The sequence below is a fragment of the Meriones unguiculatus genome, chromosome 11, assembly GCF_030254825.1.
Source record: "Meriones unguiculatus strain TT.TT164.6M chromosome 11, Bangor_MerUng_6.1, whole genome shotgun sequence".
NCBI lineage: Eukaryota > Metazoa > Chordata > Mammalia > Rodentia > Muridae > Meriones > Meriones unguiculatus.
Genome location: NC_083359.1, coordinates 25,390,918 through 25,409,940, shown reverse-complemented (window position 1 = coordinate 25,409,940; position 19,023 = coordinate 25,390,918). Strand labels below are relative to the sequence as shown.

General features: G+C 40.1%; 1 protein-coding gene across 4 annotated transcripts; it reads right to left on the bottom strand.

Moving 5' to 3' along the window:
- Positions 1-3,523: 3,523 nt before the first annotated feature.
- Ublcp1 (ubiquitin like domain containing CTD phosphatase 1) lies at positions 3,524-18,762 on the bottom strand. 4 transcript variants are annotated; one of them, XM_021636689.2, is made up of 11 exons: positions 18,628-18,762; positions 15,725-15,922; positions 14,920-15,011; positions 14,501-14,586; positions 14,314-14,429; positions 12,735-12,833; positions 10,757-10,794; positions 10,173-10,271; positions 7,372-7,488; positions 4,877-5,004; positions 3,524-4,581 (listed from the first exon to the last, which is right to left on the bottom strand). In XM_021636689.2, the coding sequence occupies exons 2-11, from the start codon at positions 15,876-15,878 to the stop codon at positions 4,554-4,556; spliced, it is 957 nt and encodes a 318-aa protein (XP_021492364.1). In that variant the 5' UTR covers positions 15,879-15,922; positions 18,628-18,762; the 3' UTR covers positions 3,524-4,553. The 4 variants fall into 4 exon arrangements, with proteins under 4 accessions (XP_021492364.1, XP_060219801.1, XP_060219802.1 ...); XM_060363818.1 differs by having other exon boundaries at positions 14,314-14,399; XM_060363819.1 differs by lacking the exon at positions 14,920-15,011.
- Positions 18,763-19,023: the final 261 nt, after the last annotated feature.

Here is a 19,023-nt window from a genome sequence, read left to right as displayed (position 1 = left end):
ATCAGTTTAGTCTTTAGTATCCAAGTTACACACACTGGTTTGACAAGTGCTTGTTGGAGATATGTGGACCTACAAGAGCATATCTGTTGCTTAGTAACCTTTGGTTTGGGCATTTTTTTTAATATGGCAACTTTTCAAGGTTCCAGTCTTTTCTAAATATTTATGTATTATTTTTATGTTAATTACAGTTTATTCACTTTGTATTCCAGCTGCTATGTAGCCCCTTCCTTCATTCCCTCCCAATCCCACTCTCCCTTGCCTGTATGTACGCCTGTATACCAGAAGAGGGCAGCAGATCTTGTTATAGATGGTTGTGAGCCACCATGTGGTTGTTGGGAATTGAACTCAGGACCATTGTAAGGTTAACCATGCTAAAAAGCTGTTATGTTCCAGCCAGCATAGGGGTACGTGCCTACGATCCTGTATAAACTGAGGATGTGACCAGTCTGGTTGAGGAGGTTTTCATTGGAGATATGAGGGAGAGTAGGGCCAGAGGCATCTGTAAGATTTCAGATCCAGGAGGGAAAATAATAAACTGAACATGGCCAGGAGACTGGACTGGGCCACGAGAAGAGAGAGGGAGAGAAAAGAAGAAAGACAAAAAACAGAATGCATGGCCCAAACCTCAGAATTATATGGGAAGGAGAAGCTGCAGGAAGGGAAGCCCATGAGATGGAGAAGTTTAGAATAGTAGGTAGGGTGAGAAGAGCATGCAGGCCAGCATGCACTTTGGTATGTTAATAGACACCACAGATAGCCATTTGTCCCTTCTGAAATCACTCCCTTGGTAGAGGGAAATGGGCCCCAGACACTGGGGAATTGGTGTTTCCTTTGGAGGCTTCTGTGGGAAGATAACAACTCTGGGGCCAGCCTGGGATACCACAGCAGTATTGAATCTTGAAAGAGAACACTAGCCAAGTTTTCTTTTCAAAAGGAATAAGCATCTTTATTACATTTTTATTCAGAGAGAGAATGCATGTACAAGTCAGAAGAATAATCTCTTGTGAGTCAGTTTCCTCCTTCCACCGTGTGAATCCCAGGGATCAAACTCAGGTTGTTAGGCTTGGTGGCAAGTGCCTTAACTTGCTGAGTCATCTCACCAGCCCAGGAATCAGTATTTTAAATAAGTTAATAATGTATATCAGGAAGACTCTGTAAACTTAGAATTTATGAAGTGATTGCTTAGCCAGGCGTGGTGGCACATGCCTTTAGTCCCACTGGCATTTTCAGTGATATGTGTCTAGCTTGTATGGAGTGGTCTGTCCTTTCTCTTCTAATGTGCTGATCTGTCATAGTCTTAAATCGACCTAAGAATCTCCAAGGAGTTCTCTTTTAAGTTCTTGACACTCATACTGAGACCCATATGGTTTTCCCAAAGCTAGTCTAAAAATTAATTTTTACATAAATAGCTAAGCATTTAATCTTCAAAGGCATCTCCTTAAGTTTTGATGTACAAATACTTCAGTAGAAACTTGTAACAATCTGTACCATGAGAGAGTCCTGTTGGTCACTTGGTAGGAGAAAAATCCCCAATATGCTTGTTCAGTATTCATGGTTGTGTAATTCAGTGTTGTGTTACCTGAGATAAACAACTTCTAAGGAAAAGTTTAACTGGCAGCTTCAAGGAGTGGCCAATTGGCTACATTGCTCTCAGGCATTTGGCAGAGATGTGGTGAAGAAAGCTGCTTTCCTGGGTAGGCAGGAGGCAGAGTTGACTTCTATAGCAAAACCCAGCTCCTATGTCTAGCAGCCTATGGGTCCATTTATCTATGAGGTCAGCGCCCTTATAGTCCAATTGTTTTCCAAAGACCCTACCTCTGAGAACTGGGGTCCAAGTCTTCAACACATATGTTTTGCGGGTAAAGTTTGAGAACTAGAATAACATTTTGTTAGTATTGAAAACTAAATGACACTATCTAAGCAATCTTTTTTCTCTTTTTGCATGTCCTTTTCTAGCCTCTTGCCTCCCCATCGTTCTACCCCCAAAGAAGACTAGTTCATTTCCTCTAATTGAAAATGCTTCACTTGCTTGCTATTCACCTGCTGGTTCACCTATAGGACTGAAAGCTACCATAGTTATAAATGACTCAACATCCCACAGTACTTGCTAATGCAAACCCAAAGGGCTCCTGGATCTCCAACCCCTCTTCGAATTTAAGATTTCATGATGTTGTGCGGTTGTTTGGCTCAATACACACCACTAGATTATCAGTTATCTTAATCTTAATCTTAATGAAGCCTGGTGAAAGTTGAGTTCTACCAGATACACCATTGAACAGTCAGCTGTGTGTCACAGATGAGTCTTTGCCATGAGTCTCAAAAGTTAATAGGTATAAAGGGTCTTATACCCTGTGAAGTTATTTTTTTCAGAGTTTTTTATTTTACTATGTATACAATGTTCTGTCTGCATGAAACACATAATCCCCATCAACCCCCATGGTTAATAACAAACTGGCTGATAGACTTTGGTTTGGGTGCCACCTACTGGAAGGAAATACAGTTGTGTAATTTAATTTACATTAAGAACATTTAAATTTTTTTCCTATGTTAATAACTTCTCTTTCACATTCAGCACACTTTAAAAGCCCTTTTCCATTACTATTTGGAATACTAAACTATCATTACCTGAGGAAAATGAAACTTTAAATGCTCTTAAAATGTTCTCATCAAAGACTGAGGGGATGGCTCAGTGAGTAAAAAGGTCCACATAAAAACATGAGGACCTGTTTTCAGATCACTGACACGTATGAAGAACCAGGCAAGGGTGCTGGAGATGGCTCAGTAGGTAAAGTGTGTGCCATCAGAGTATTGAGGACCAGAGTTCAGATCCCTAGCACCTACACGCAAAGCAAATGACAAGTCTGTAATCTCAGCCCTCAGGCGATGGAGATGAGGAAACGCCCTTAGATTTACTCTTCCAGGTTCAGCAACAGACCCTGCTTCAAGGACAGTGAAGAGCTTTCCAGACAAAGGTGCAGTGTCAACCTCTAGCCTCCACAGGCACCCACACATAACACATTCACACCCACAGTGGAGAAAGACCAAGCAACACAAGTGAGCCTGGCAGCCTTGTCTTGGAGAGGCAGGCAGGAGATCCTGTCCAAGTCAGTGAGAGAGCCACCTGGGCACGCACATGCAACAAAGACTTACAAATTCTATCGGCCCTGAATTACGTTTTTTTACAAAATCCCTCGACATTTAAGAAACAGCAGTCAATCGCCTTAACTACTCCTATACAAACAGACAGAATATTGTATACATACTAAATAAATAAATCGTTTAAAAACCATTTTAATAAATTATCTTCATTAAGCATGGGTATCTAATTGGCTGCTAAAACCATTTTGAATGTACAGTGATATACACACAATAGCACACTTATTTTGAGGCCTCTATGATTCTGTCTGCCTCTGCCTCTGAAGACCAGGCTCACATTTAATTTTCAGAGGTCCTTGCCTGAATATGGTCAGTGATTTGACAAAGAGGTAAAGTATCGGAGGCATTATAGAACAGATAACCAATGTTTTAAGAAAAGATATTTATTATTTACATCACTGAAATAGTCCCATAGAACAATGTACACCATTCATTTAAAAGGAGCAATTCCCTTCAATACAAGAACTGTATAAAGCAATACTGTCAACACAAAACAGAAGTCACATTACGTATCTGCAGGCGTAAGCATTGCAAGTAACAGGTATTTTTAATCTTATGGCTAGATATGTTTGCCGCAATGGTGTTAGTAGTTAGCAACCACACACAGCTGGAGTAGGCAGAAATGCTATCCATGCTTCTGAGAGTGGAGTCAGTGAAGGTGATTTTTTACTACTGTGGTAAGCTGTGCTCGTAACTATGGTTTTAGACAGAAGTGTTTCTACTTAGCCACCAAAAAGAAATATATTCTTATCCTGTAGTGTTATTTCAGTCTGCTTGTTGCCCTGTCATCTTATCATGCAGATCTCCTTCATTCTTAAAGAACTCTAACAGCTACAGCTTCCAGATCTTCCTGGTAGATTGCAGAAGAGGAACTCTGTGACAAGAAAGAACACCTCTTGGGAGTTCTTAGCGTAACAAACCGGGTTATTACTTAAAAGCTGGTTTGGGCTTTTTGGTTTTGCTTTTGGTTTTAAGGGGGAAAGCACTAACTATTTTGAAGAAGGATTTGGTCTCAGACTCAGGCAACTGATAGATAATACAAGGAGACAAAAGCATAAGTGCGTAAGACAAAACTCATTTCCAAAGTCACAAGATGACACTGGTAGATATTTTCATTTTTCCATTTTTAGAGGGTTTGGAAAACACCTCAATAATCAATGCCAGAGAACATTTTCTTCAAGAGTAAATTAACATAGAGGGAAGAGAGAACTTTAGCACTTTGTTATGATCTTCAAAAAAAAATAATAATAATACAAAATTAAATTTACAAAGCATTGGAAGACCACAGCTAGGCCGCCTGGCATCTGCTTCAGTGTCCAGCACAATCATGGTAATGCCTAGCAAAGAAACAACGTCCACAAATCGCAAGGATCTCCAACTGGGAGTGCAACCGGTAACTACTGTCCTTGTTTCTTTGATAGATACCTACAAGAAATGAGATAAACACATCAAAACTTAAGGACTTATTTCAATGGCCTGAATATTGTCCAAGTGACTCACCAGTCTCTCAAGTTCTCACGATGGGAATATTAAAGACCTGAAAGAATGTGAGTTTATGAACAAGCTAGGGGTTAAAAGAAATACCTTCGAGAAGATGCCGGTAGATTTAAAAAGAGTATTTTAGAATTTTCCCACTTTATATAAAAAATTAGTAACAGATTGGCATTGCTGACGTATTTTCACTCATTGGTATAAACAGAAAATGATGGTTTGTACTAACCTCTCCCAGTACTTGTGATTCAGCTCCAGGAAGTCATCAAGCTTAGCTATCTCCTTGAGGTACTGAGTGAGCTTCACCAGTTCTTTGTCTTTATCCCGGTTTAGATGAGCTTTCATGAAAGGCCTTATCTGTCAGAAAATAAACAAACCTCATGTCGGGGCAGGAAAGTTAACAAAAGCTTGTGCTATTCCATCATCTCAGTCAGTTAGTGAGGCTAAAACAGTGCAAATGACTTTCATGCCACCTAAGTATGTAAGAGGACCTGGGTATTATTTAAGCTCTTCCACCTAGTCTACCTTCAGCCTAACCCGACACCACAGCCTCCTCCAGCACTGGGATCTGCATGGCCACTCCTGCAACGCTGCTCACACTTCACTTCCTTCTGTCATCTGAGTGGTTGCCAATAACTTGATTTCACTTACATTATCGACTCTGTACAGAGCCACTCAGAGTCGAGTTTGTCCTACACACCGTGGGGTTATCTCTAGTGCAACTGCTCTATGAGCTTTCTACACTTGTCTCTTTATTCACTGTATGCCTGTGTGTGTCATGTGTGCATGCAGAGGCCAGAGGACACTGTCAGCAGTCAGTTCTCTCCCTCCACCCTGGGGGCCCTGTGGATGGAGCTGCCGTCATGCAGGCCCCATTATGTACTTCTATACAGCTGAGATTATTACACATTCATGCCAGTTTTCTGCCACATTTCGCCATAAACATTTCACTTTGTCATTTATCTAAAAAGATCAATTTCCACAAAAAAGGCAGTCAGCATGTTCTCCCAAATTTTAAGGTTTGATATACTTTATATTTTTGAAAGCATTACTTCAAAAACTGTAAGTCAGGGAAACATACAAAAGTGAGACACTGAATCTTGACCATAATTATGAGTTATCTGACACATGTCTGTGTGACTTCCCTAATTGCTTCGTCTTTTCATAAGGAGATCAGCTCAGACATGTTTATACAACTCAACATAACCTTTCACATTTTAAATTTAATTTTAAATAAAATATATGTTTGGGGTTTGTTTCAGAATATTAAAAGACAGAAGACAGGGTACAGAATAAACACATTTGCTTCTCTTCCAAGCCAGCAAGCTAAATCTGGGCTAAAATTCAGGGCTTGCGTCACCATTCTGACCACTGTACTCACTACCCTCACTACACACTAAAACCAAGTAGTGTAAAGTACTTGGCCTTAAGGACCTACTTTCTACAAGTTCCCATCCCTTGTCTCTATCCAGAAACTTGTTGGCTAAGAAGTTAAGGACAGAGGAAAAACATGGTAGTACCAGGACTTCCACTTCACATGGAGACACCCTCGCTGCTGTCACAGAGAACCTGTGTTCCTACCATGCAGTTATCCATCAGCCATCGGTCAGACGCACTCAAGATCCAATGCTCTCCACCGCAGGATGTAGTCTCTAAATGTCTTTAGTTTCTACATACATTTCATTGACTTCTGCTAAGATTATCACTGACCCAGGACCCAAGCCACAAAAATTCTGTGCAAATTCTCTCAAACACTGCACTCTGTGCACAATTTTGAACAAGTCTCAACTTTTCATCCTAGCACTATTTCTTAAGTTAAGAAAGGGGACAAGATGCATGTGATTCCTATTATCTCTGGTACCTGGTAATTCTAAGACCTGCACCTGATTACAGGAATCACAAAACCCTTATTAGTTTCTAGTGCCAGCAGGGCAGAACACCAGCCACTCTTAAAACAAACACTCCTAACAAAGCACTTGACTTCACTTCTGACATTAGAAGTCAGTGTCAGTAAATCCAGACTGCTCCCACAGAAGCAGCTAAAACTAAGCATTCAAGTAGGTGGGCTAAGCAAGGGCCCAACGCAAAAAGCAATATTCATTTTCATTTGAACTTCCTAAAATATGTAAGCTCCTCTTGCTTGTGACCATAAGACTATAAGTACAGTGGGCTGGGCAGATAGCTCATAGGTAAGACCACTATTCTTGCAGAGGAGCCATGTTTGATTTCCAGCACTCACAAGGTAGCTCGCCATCTGTAACTCCAGATAGTGATCCAACACCCTCTTCTGACTCTGCTGGTACCAGGTACACAAGTGACAAACATACACTCAGCCTGGCAAACAGTCATACACAAAACAAGAATTGGGTGTGGTGTATGTGAGTTTGTGTACATTTTGTGTAGCCATGCATCACTTAATACTTTTTTTCCCAAGATATATAAAGTGGATTTCAACCACTGTTTGAATCTCACAGAATATACTTCCTGTCTTACCGTGTGCCTAAACCCAATGGTGTGGCCTAGTGCTCCCAGGCCACAGAACCATATGTTACTGTAGGCAACTCTAAGTCTCTAAATAAAGTCATGGCACAGTAAAAATACTAGGCCACAGGAAATTTTCAGCTCTATTATCTCACAGGACCCCTGCAAATACTTGCTGTCCATTCAACACCTCATGACACTCCACAGCTCAGATTATGTGAGTCTAAAGCAAGTAAACCTTACCTTCAGTCCATTCTGTGGATTCATTAGAAAATTTCTTCCTATGTCATCAAACATAATGGTGTTTTTTTTGCTGTAGAACTCAGAAAACTTTCCCCAAATGACACCAAGAGGCTTCACCTTAAAATAAAGATTTGAAAAGAAAAAAGGGTTTGTATTACCAGCTCATCCCATCCTGAAAGCAATTTCCTTCCTGCCTGAAGGGCTGCAATGGCTGAGTACCAGACACCATGTGAGCCTATACCGTTTTGTGCATGTCCAAGTCACCTAACCCTACCTAGCCCTACCACTTTACATAATTTTCACCTGAAGATTATGAGGAAAAAATGCATGTATTTCCTGGGCTAACATAATGAATACCCACCTCTCTCAGGACCTTTCAGACTAGGAACATCTTAGTGAGGAAAACTACACTAAGTTAATAATTGAGTTAATAATTAAGTATCTTACTGCAAAATAAAAACCATGTTTTTTTTGTTGTTGTTGTTTTGTTTTTTGTGGTGTTTCTTTGTTTTTGCCACTTGATAGTCTCACTCTGCAGCCCAAAGTTGGCCTTGAACTCATATTCCTCCAGACTCAGCCTCCTAAGTACTGGGAACTCAGGTGGATACCACTGTTCCCAGCTGATTTTTGTCTTTAAATCAGTGCCTGATTTCTAGGGCATTTGATCCATGAACTTCAAAAGCACCAGACTTTAATTCCTGGTTTTGTTTCAGAATCCTTAATCAAGGACTACAAAGGGACAAAACTCTATCAAATGTATCTGCTAACACTCACAGTTTCTAGAAGTCTCACACAATGAAAACTGGTAACAATGTCTCTCTACAAAAGGGTCAGCTGCTCTGCATGGGGTGGAGGAGCATCTTCCTAGGGCAGTGGTCCTCAACCTCCCTGAGGCCTCCACCCTTTCATACAGTTCCCCATGTTGTGGTGAGCATCACTGTAAAATTATTTTCACTGCCACTTCCTGTTAACTTTGCTACTGTCATGAACTGTAACATAAATATCTGTGTTTTCCAATGGTCTTCGGCAACCCCTGTGAAAGGTGGCAACCCACAGGTTGAGAACTGCTGTCCTAGCGAGAAGTGCTCACTAACTACAAACCTGACTTTTACTTTGAAGAATAAATACAAATGAATTAAACATTCAGAAAATGCCTAAAATACAGCAATTTTTAAATAGCGGTTCTTCTTACTGGCAGGAATGCCACTCACTGATGTGAGCTAAAGAGGCAGGAAGGAGAGAAGCACTGTCCCTAGTGCCTTGGTTCCTCCTCAACCTAACATGGAGACAACTTTTTCTTTCCTAGGTATACTAATTTTGCTAAACATTTTTTGACCTAAATTATTTTCTACTATTTGTTTATTCTTAAAACAAAACTCAATTCTTGAGACAAAAATTTAGGAACTAACAGAGTAAGCTACATGCTAGGGTTTGCAGGGAACTTGCCTCAGGAGGTCTGATGACAAGATTGTTCAGACACAAAGACTGAACAAAATGAAATCCCACGTCTTCTTGGAAATTAGGTTTAGCACACCTTGTTCCCCACACATAGCACTTCTTAAAAATTACTATATTAACATTGCTGACCATAGAGAAATCTTAAAATACAGAAAAGCACACACAAAGGAAAATTCAAATCATGAATATAGTCTGATTCATTTACCTTGGGCTTGTTTTTTATTTAAAACAGGAAATTCACCCCTAAGCTGAGGGGAATCCTAGACTAAACAAAGGCTGAGTATTCCCACTGGCCTGCAAATGCCATTTTAATACATTTTTTTTACTTGAAGTCCTTAACCATTCTGGTACTTCAGTGGAGTAAGTGGACAGCACCACACCCTCCAATCCCAGCTTTTCATTCCTAGCACAGACAGGCAGCTGTCCTTTGATGGTCACATCCCTGCTATGCTTAGCACTTCCTGACCTTAGATTGTAGAAGGGATATAGTAGGTCATAACTACGCTTCCCTCATGGTGTGTACAATACATCCAGAACTGAGCAAGTCCTCGCACACTTAGGCCACTGTTTATATGTTACCAGCGATGCCACCCTAGACGACTCCAGAGTACTAAAGTTTCTCCATCCCTATTATGTTTTCAAAATGCATGAATGATGTTTCCTCCATCTCTCTACGGGTGCCTGCTGCTGGGCCTGTAGAAGCAGTCACTTGAGGAGTAAACCACATTAAAATTCATTTTTTAAGCCCTTCTTTGATGGGCATTTTAAAAGGACTTCTCTGATGTCCTGATGTGAGCTAAAGAGGCAGGAAGGAGAGAAGCACTGTCCCTAGTGCCTTGCTATTTTCTAGGGGTATACGTGTAACCTGATCCCTGTATTTTAATACATCGGCTCTTCTAGAGAACAGTGGGTATATTTGGTTTGTTTCCAACATACTTCTTCATAATAATCACTGTTTTTCTTATCTACCTTGTCTGGCAATACTTCACTGCCATTAATACAGCCTTGACATAGTGTCTTCCTTGACAGTCTTTCAATATTTTCACTTGCACCATTAAAATTCATTTTTATATTTTTTACTTAATAAATTAATCTTTTGAGACAGTGTCTCATAAGCCTGGAACTCACTACATAGACCATGCTTGGCCTGGAACTCAGAAAGATCTACTTCCTTTCTGATTGTTGCAAATCTTTTCAATACAGTGTGTTTGTCAAAATTCAACTGTCATTTTACTACGTGTTTAGATCAAATTCTAAATTCTTCCTAGTTTTCTCTGTCAGTTAAAATACAGAAGTACACTACGACTACACTCATCTTTACTAAAAGCAATGGGAGCTCTTACATCAATGAGCCCTCTCCTTGGAGTATGCACGGTTATCATAGCAGCGCTGTCCAGCATGAAGGTAATCTTATAATTGGCATTTGTGCTCACTCCCAGTTCCTGTAACACAAATGTTCATGAGGTTAAAATACAAATGTAGACCACCCCAGGCTTTCTGAACATTCTATCTACGATTTTTTTAAATGCCAATTTTCTACAGTAATGGCAGCCACACTTTGCTACACAATAGGACAGTATCTGTTTTGCTGAATTGTGTCACTGAGTAAAGTAGAAGTGGATTCATTCTTAACCAACCGTCTTTAGAAATGAATCACCTCATCAGTATCACGTACCAGAGCAAAGGGTACAGCAACATTATTGGAGTATAAGGGAAATAAAAGGGGGTCTTAGCGTTTCCTTGAAAACAGCTTAGGCATTCAGATCAACCCAATATTAAGCAGCCTCACAAACACCTCTACTCCCAATACTGGCTTTTCGTATCTACAAGATAGCCAGTAAAAATGAAATTGATTTCAGTTCTAGAACCTTTGATCTGTCAAATGTGATTTCAAAACATTATGAAATGGCTTGTTTCTAACACTTACTTTCATTTTAGCTTCAATCCACTTCATATTTGTTGCAGCTAAAACATGAGGAATAATACACAATACATATGAAAAGTTTCAGTTTCATTTTTTTAAAAAAATTTTCTTCTGAATAAATAAGCTCTTTAAGCAAGACCACAACTTTAAAAACATCATGATTAATGGTCCCTAATAAAACTTAATTTAGTGTGTCTTCTAAAAAGAATAAAACTTAAAAACAGTTTTGTATTTGTAAGACAGAGGTAACCATGATACTAAAACCGAAAGCCCTTTTAAATCAGCCCTATCACTATTCTTTATTCATTCCAAAATAAGTCTGACACGTGTGGTTAACTTTCTCTGGCACCAGATCCAGGCCATGCATGAGCACATATAGTATTACCATAACCATACTAATGGTTTGTGTCAAAAGTCTGTGTGGAAGGCCAGCTAGGACTAATGACTGTGTACTTTGTCATGCTTGGAAAACTAAGCTCATTAAGTACAGCATCTTAAAAGAACCTGAGCCAAATGTACAAAGTCCCTTTATATTACATGTCTGCTCCAGCAGAAATGAATGGTCACAATCAATCTTCACATGCTCTCCTGGTCTCAACTTAGACTTTGCATGCAGAACTGGTCAGTAAAACTCTAAGTGTAAAGTGTCATATTTACAATGAAAACAATTTTAAGAAAAGGTTAACTTAGTACCTGTTCTGTGCATGTAACGTCAAGATGAAAAACAAGGAAACACATGGAGTGAAATAGCAAGTCACTGTTAGATAATCACTGTAGGTTAGGAACAGCACTAGTTACTTAATTGGTACATCTACTCTTACAATCAACCTAAAATACAGATCACACTACTACTTTTAGGAGAAGAAAGTGAGGTTTAGAGAGATTAAATGACCTGCCTAATTTCACAAAGGACACAATTAGTATCCTTGTGTATTTAGACAGTACCAAAGTACCCCCTTTCAATCTAGAACCATAAAATAATTTACCAATAATTTATTTTAAATATATGACTATAAAGATAGTCTAAATGTTCAAGTCTAACTTTTTTCCTTTTCTCCAATGTCATGTCAGAATGCGCAAAAAATAAATAAAATAAAATAAAAAATAGATTCAGTGGGCTCTCATCTCTCAAGCTGAACAATGAAATCAACACATCGTGACCATGTTTTTAAACAGTCAGGAACTTGGTGTTAATGAATAAGGGAAATATTGTGAATTACAAGGCAAGTACAAAGGAAGCTTCAACTATCTGTCTTCTCATAGGTGCCTACTACCTAAATTTATACTTGATGGGATCTTATTCCATCCAGGGTAACTCTGATTATGAAATTACCAAGATAGAACTTCGAAAATTTATTTGATAAATAAATCAATGCATTGCTTCATTTATCATGAAATGGGATGACAAGTGTCAACCAAACTCAAAGCATGTTTCTACTCTGCAACAGACTATTATGGATCTGCATGCCCTTAATGTCCAGACCGCAGTGTTAGGAACCCTGCGTCTGTCATGAATTAATTTTTCCTGAAGCAATTCACACTGTTCTTTATTTCTGTCCATTTTTGAAATTTTTTAAAAAGAATTTCTGTTTCCAAATATTTTGAAAGTAGAGTAAGGGAAAAGGAGGAAAGCATTAAGGATTGAGGGCTGGAAATATAGCGCAGTGGCAGAGTGGATTTCATGCATGCACAAAGCCCCTAGTTCAATCCCCAGTACTGCAAAAACACATAATTAAATAAAGTATTTCATTCTAACAGGATGGTCTGTTCTTGTCCTTTATTCACCTATTTCATTGCTACCATGCAAATATACATGTACTTCATATAATGGTGTAAAAATGTCAAACCTCATATTAGAATTTACTTTAAAAAAAATCTTTCACATTTAAACAAGCCTTCTTTAATTTTAATCATGCTTTTACAACAGAATATTAAGTAACAACCTTATTTCCATGGAAATCTAATAAAAAAATAAGCTTACACCAAATAACAATGTCATAATCTTCATATGCAGATGTTAGAAATTCATGAAGATATGGTCTCATTAACTCTACCCCAGTCTCTGCACAAGACCTATGATCTAAAAGAAAGTAGGTAATAAAAACAATTATTAGTTTATTATCAGGGACAAGTACCATAGAATGAAATTATTATAAAAAGTAGTCTATGACACAGAATTCACACAACTGCAAATTCCTGAAGGACACTGAGGACAAGCAGATGTTTTGCAAAGCACAGGATTTAATGCCCTTGAACTGCAGCTTCAGTGGATCAATTCTGTTGAACATGCACAGAGTAACACTGAAAATTCAGGCTTTCACAATCTGCCGTACATTTCTTCTCACCTAGTTTGAATATTATTTACAATAACAATAAGTGAGGCCCCATACTCACATACTCACCATCCTGAGAAAATCAACTTCACTGCACAACAACTACAACCAGATGCTTAATTCTTAAGCAACGTGCACATTAAGTTACAAGACATTTGACATTTTGGGTTACAAGAAAATTCTAGAATTAGAAATTATTGCCAATACCAGAAGATAAAATGAGTGCTTTTCTTTTTCAAGTGACGTAAGTAATTTTAAATTTAAGAGAGGTGCCTGGATATATTTAAACAAAAGCAATGGTAAAATATATATTTTTTAAAAAGATTTACTTGTGTTTATACAGCATTCTGCCTGCATGTGTGCCTGTGCACCAGAAGAGGGTACCAGATCTTACCACAGATGGTTATGAGCCACCATGTGGTTGCTGGGAATTGAATACAAGACCTTTGAAAGAACAGCCAATGTTTTTAACCTCTGAGCCATTTCTCCAGCCCTAAAACACTATTTTTAAAATAGTCCTCATAAGTGTTAATAAGGGCCGAGTTGGTTAAATCATGACACATCCACATCCTATGCCCTGATAAATACTTATATATTTAGGTATGTGGCTTAGTCAGGGTTTCTACTGCTTTGATAAAACACCACGACCAAAAAGCTTTTATGGTTCTCAGGTCATGGTCCTTCATGGAGAGAAGTCAGGGCACGAATTCAAGGTAGGAGCCTGAAGACAGAAACTGTAGCAGAAGCCATGAAGGACTGCCATTTGTTGTCTTGCTCCCATGGCTTATTCGGCCTGCCTTCTGATAGCAACTAGGATCACCAGCGTAGGGCAGGCACTACCCACAGTAAACTGGGCCCTCCCACATCAATAATCACCAATCAAGAAAATGTACCATAGGATTATCTACAATTGTATGGAAGCATTTTCTTTTTAAGATTCCTTCTTCCTAGATAACCTTGGCTTGAGTCAAGTTGGCATAAAAACTAGCCAGCACAGGATTATTTCATAGCAAATAACAAAAAAAAAAAAAAAAAAAAAAGGAAATACATAAACACTTTTTTAAAGACATCGAAACATTTTGTCATGTTTCGTTCTGTAGTTCCTACAATGAATGATTTACTTTTGTAATAACAATCAAATACTTTATGTGCACACTGTGTTGCTGGGGGCGGGGGGGAACCAAACTGTCGTAGGTAAAAGAACAGCAGAGCACCTTCACGACTCACCAAACAGTGTATAATCGACATCCAACACCAGGAGCTTCTTTCCTTCCCTGGGAGGGTTCAGCACTTCCACTTTGTACTCCTTCACTCTGCGAGAGACCTTCAGTAAGTTTTCTTCCCTAAGAGAAAAGACCAGATAAAAATCCACTCTTCTCACATGGCAATGTCCTTGAACACCAAAAGCACTTACCTATTTTCTACTTCAACTACTTCATCTTCAATTTCAAAGTCGTTGATGACATCATCATTGTCAGGGGGAGGACATAAGACATCTTCCTATTAAGACAGGAAACTTGTTTCACCTTAACAAACACTACTGGCAGTCTGAGCTCAAGCACTCACCATGGGAAAATCCCCACTGTTAACTACTAGTTCTGCATGTCCCCTGGGCAGAGCTCCATGTTAAACTTTACCACATAGGCTACATTATACTTACAACTAAAAAATCCCCACTCCCTAGCTCTGCTGAGTTAATACCACATTCACAGTGCAGTTTTTTCACTGAGCACTAGGTGAAATGTTTTACCACAATTAAAATGATGCTGTAACACTATGGTGCACATCGTAACACCTTCAAAGGGACATATGGTAACAAAAGTAAACATTTACCAAGCTCTCCTCACGAGTTCCCATCATCATGATTTTAGTATTTGGTTTCAGTTTGAGAGCTCCAAGCTTAACATCATTTTCTGCAGGTTTGCCTACAACACAAGCAAATGACTGTTTTCTCACTAAAGTTCAGATGCTGATTTTACTATTCCATTACATAAAAACCAAACATTGACAGGTCTGGTACTTCAGGTTTCTTTTGTTTCTTTCTTAACATTCAAAGAAACCTATGTGCTTGCACAGAAAGTCACAGGTAGTACAAGGCTTGTGCTCCTGAGTACCATCTACCCCGTTACTGTATTACCTAACAAAAGTAACCCATGCTTTGTTGCTCAAGAAAAAGATGGCACCGTTTTAGAAGCCTTGAAGATTAGGAAATAATCACAGATTTTCACCAAAACACAAATTACTCCAAACTCACCTGTCAACGACATAAAAGATACAAGTAAGCTAGACAAGAATAGTGCCAACAAACTAAATATAATCTCCACTTCTGAAGCAGGAAAAACAACCTGAAAAGAATGTAGGGCCCGATGCATAATGAAAGGTAAAGCGCAGATGGCAGGAATAAATCTCACCTGGGAATTGTCTGTCAAAGTCCTAACAAGCAAATACCAACTGTCAGGGGAGACAAATTCATCCAAATATAGTGGTATTTTCAACTAACTGTTCATTATTCTTTTTTTTTTTTTACCACTGAAACAAGTTTAAGAAAATACAGGTTGCTTTCTTTATTTAAAGCAACCTATAGCAGCAAACATGAAAACCCATAACCATCACTGTAGGAACCAAGAGTGGGGATTACCTTTAACCTTGAGCCCCAGTAACTTCTGGCGCTCTGGGAGCACTCCTGTAAGAGTCTTGAGGAACTGCTTGAGATCCAGCACAGTATCATCTTCTGAGAGTGTGGTCACCGAGTACTCCTGCCCACCCCATTTCACAATGATGGGGAGTGCCATTCTTCAAGCATATGAAGCGGTAGCTTTCTGTCAGAACAGAACACCTAGGAGACAGGCACATGCAAATGAAGAAATTAAAATGGACAGGTCAAACACAAATTTGAGACTCTGAGCTCTGCTGTGCAGTCTGATGGTAGAGTTGGATGTGCCTCCTTAGAGCAGTGCTCCCAGAATCCTACACGGTACAATTTCCTACTCATTTTGGCTTAGAGTTAGTATTTCCTAACACTTTTAGAGTCTCCCTTTTGTTCACAGAACAATGAGCTACCTACCCTCTCCTGATTGGCTGGGTTTATGCTGGGGAGGCAAGGCCCTCCACAGCAGATGTCAATGTTCAGTAAACATTAGAGAGGCATTCATTAGGAGCCCTGAACCCAGAGCAGCTACCTGTGCTCAGACCCTAGACTGCCTACTTACTATTTGACTATCTCCCTTAGCACATAATTTTCCTAGTGGGTAAAACAGGAGACTACTACTTCCGTCTTAAGGCTCTTATGAAGAGTAAATCAGTTAACATTTCTAACTCAAATATTGCCTGATAAACTCTGTGTACATCTTAATTAAATAAACTTAAAGCCGGAAGTTTACTGTTTCAAACAGTCCTAGATAATATAGCATTTTGTTTTATATTTTATGAATTGACCAATGTATAAAGATCATCTCACCTTATAAGGTGTCTGATAAGAATATTCCTCTAAGTGAGGAAATAGTTAGATAATCTACTCACGAGCACATAACCAGTGTGGGTTTTCTAAAACTCACACTCTATATCCGTTATATCACAACTGCCTAACCCAAAGAGGATCTACAAGAGTTAAAGCATCAATTTTTTTTTTAAAATTCCAACCACAGAAATGTTACACGGCAGCTGCTATTCTCCCTAACAACTAACTGCAGGCTGCTTGTCTCATAAAGCTTTCAATTTTTATAAAACTCACTTCTTTCATAGGTCAGAGAAGTGAGTTTCCTCATCTCAGAGTACTGGCATTTTTGCAAGGTTTTCACATATGCGATGAAGCACTGATTGTACTATTCATGCAATCATCACAACCAACTTGACACTCTGCAAAATCCTAACTTGGAAAGTCTGTTACTCTGCTCATTAAGAAAGAGTAACAAGTCCCTATTCACAGCGGCTTATGAGTTTCCCTTTAGAGCCACATTTATATATACTCATATGTTGATAATGTTCTACAGAAAATTTACAGCAAGTGAGCCAATTTAGAACAACAAATGCCACTTTACCCATAATCAGCCCCAGGAAGTGTTATGACCTTGAGTAAAAAGGCACGTGGGTCAAACTGAAATAGTTTATGTGTTAGTTTTCTGTAAGACACAGAAATGGGAATGATTTCATAAGAGCTAGGAAGGCATCTAATTGTGCCGTGCTGTGCTGGACAGAGTAGAGCTTGGAGACCAACAAAGTGTTGTTGACGGGTGATTCCCAACCAAGAGCAATGACCTAACTTGATAAAAACTTCTTGGAAGTGTCACTAGAGGTAAAGGAAATGGACCTAATAATGTACATCTTAGCCAGTCTTATTCTACCATCTCTGAAACACACTCAAGTCTGAGCATGCCATTGCTCTAGGCTCTTTCATGTCACCAGCTTTAGAAAAAAAAAAAAATCTGCCAATGGCATGGGCTCCATGTGCTTAACAACAGAGAGCAGTACTTGGTGAAGAACTTATGCCACACATGGTAACTACAAGTTGACAAATGCCCCCAAAAAGCTGGGTATAGAAAACAAGGGTTATAAACAAAACTTTGAAAAGAAATTTTCTTTGAATCTAATCAAATCACTACTGAGAATCATGCAGGACATAAAAGCATGAGCATTTTTAGACTTTTTTTTCTCATGCACTTCTAATAGTTTATTTTAGTCGCCCAAATTGGGGGAGGGGAGGTAGGTAGGAGGTAGATGATGGCAATTAAACTCAAGAGAATTTTTTGTGAGACATGTAAAGAACATGTATTTAAATTGCAGTTTTGCCCAACATCCTGTGTTGGCTTTGCCTAGTCAATTCTTAGCTCTGGCCCTTAGCCTGCTAAAACCTAAGATGCGTCAATTCGTATTTACGTTTTGATAAGATAACACCTGAGAGAACTTTATAAGCTGCAAGGAGCTAGAAGAAAGGTAGTGGGGAGAAAAGAGCATTCGAATCTCCACAATCCTGAAATAACTGAACTCACTGTACTGATCAGAAATCTGCAAAATAAGTCACAGCGACTCGCCCAACACCGCATAACTAAAAGCAGCTAAAGGCGGCAATTTCAAAAGTAACAGTGTGAACTTTTCATCAAGCCTGAAAAAAGTGAGTGTGCGATGGTGGGCTCTGGGCCCGGACACCGGGAAGCAGTAGCCGCGCGGGTCAGCGGGACAGGCCCGGGAGGGCATCCAAAACTAGGCAGAAACCCAGAAACAAGCTGCTTGGGACGCCTTCGACAACCTGCGCAAGGGGAGGGCGAGGCAGAGCCAGCAAGAAGGAGGAATGAGGCCTGCAGACGCAGAACATTCTAGGATGTGGGAAGCCTTGGGATCAGGTGAGAAGGCCGGATGCGAAGGCGGTGGCCAGGACCCGCAGCGCGCCGGGACAGGGGCCTCTGGGTGCCGGGCGGGACAGCTGCGGTCCCAGCCCACTCGGCCCGCAGCGAAACGAACCCCGAGGCGCATGCAGCTCGGTGGCATCCCCCAGCCGCAGCGTCGCCTTCACAGGCAGTCGCGCCGGCGAATCCCGCGCCCCCTCACCTGGAGCGCGGCGGAACCAGCTACAGCGGACGAAAAAGCCGGCCGCAGCGGAACCTAAGGAGACCGGAAGTAAGGGGCGGGACCGGAACCACCGAGCGGACCGGAAGTGTGTGGTTGAAGTCGGAAATTTTGCTTTAGGGTACCAGGCAACAGCTTATTTGGTTTTTCCTCAGATGCTCAGCCTGGACAGCCCCAGCCAAGGATCTCCACAGACGAAAAAGCCGAGTGTTTTCCAGACTGTGCCCTCTGTTGAAGAGATTCCCGCGCGTCGGCCGGTCCTGGGTGGTCTCTGGCCATTCTGCGCATGCTCCGAACCTGTGGAGGCGCTTTGGCCTTGTATGACGTATTTTTTTTTTTTTTCTCCAAAGCCGAACTGGGTCTCTGGCGCTTCCCCCT

Excerpts from the sequence above, each read along its gene's own strand:
- Ublcp1 (XM_021636689.2), bottom strand. The coding sequence starts at position 15,878 with ATGGCACTCCCCATCATTGTGAAATGGGGTGGGCAGGAGTACTCGGTG. Across the intron at positions 14,587-14,919 it reads GAACTCGTGAGGAGAGCTTG|GAAGATGTCTTATGTCCTCC; the intron begins GTAAATGTTTAC and ends CTGTCTTAATAG. Across the intron at positions 10,795-12,734 it reads TTATGACATTGTTATTTGGT|CTGCAACAAATATGAAGTGG; the intron begins GTAAGCTTATTT and ends CTCATGTTTTAG.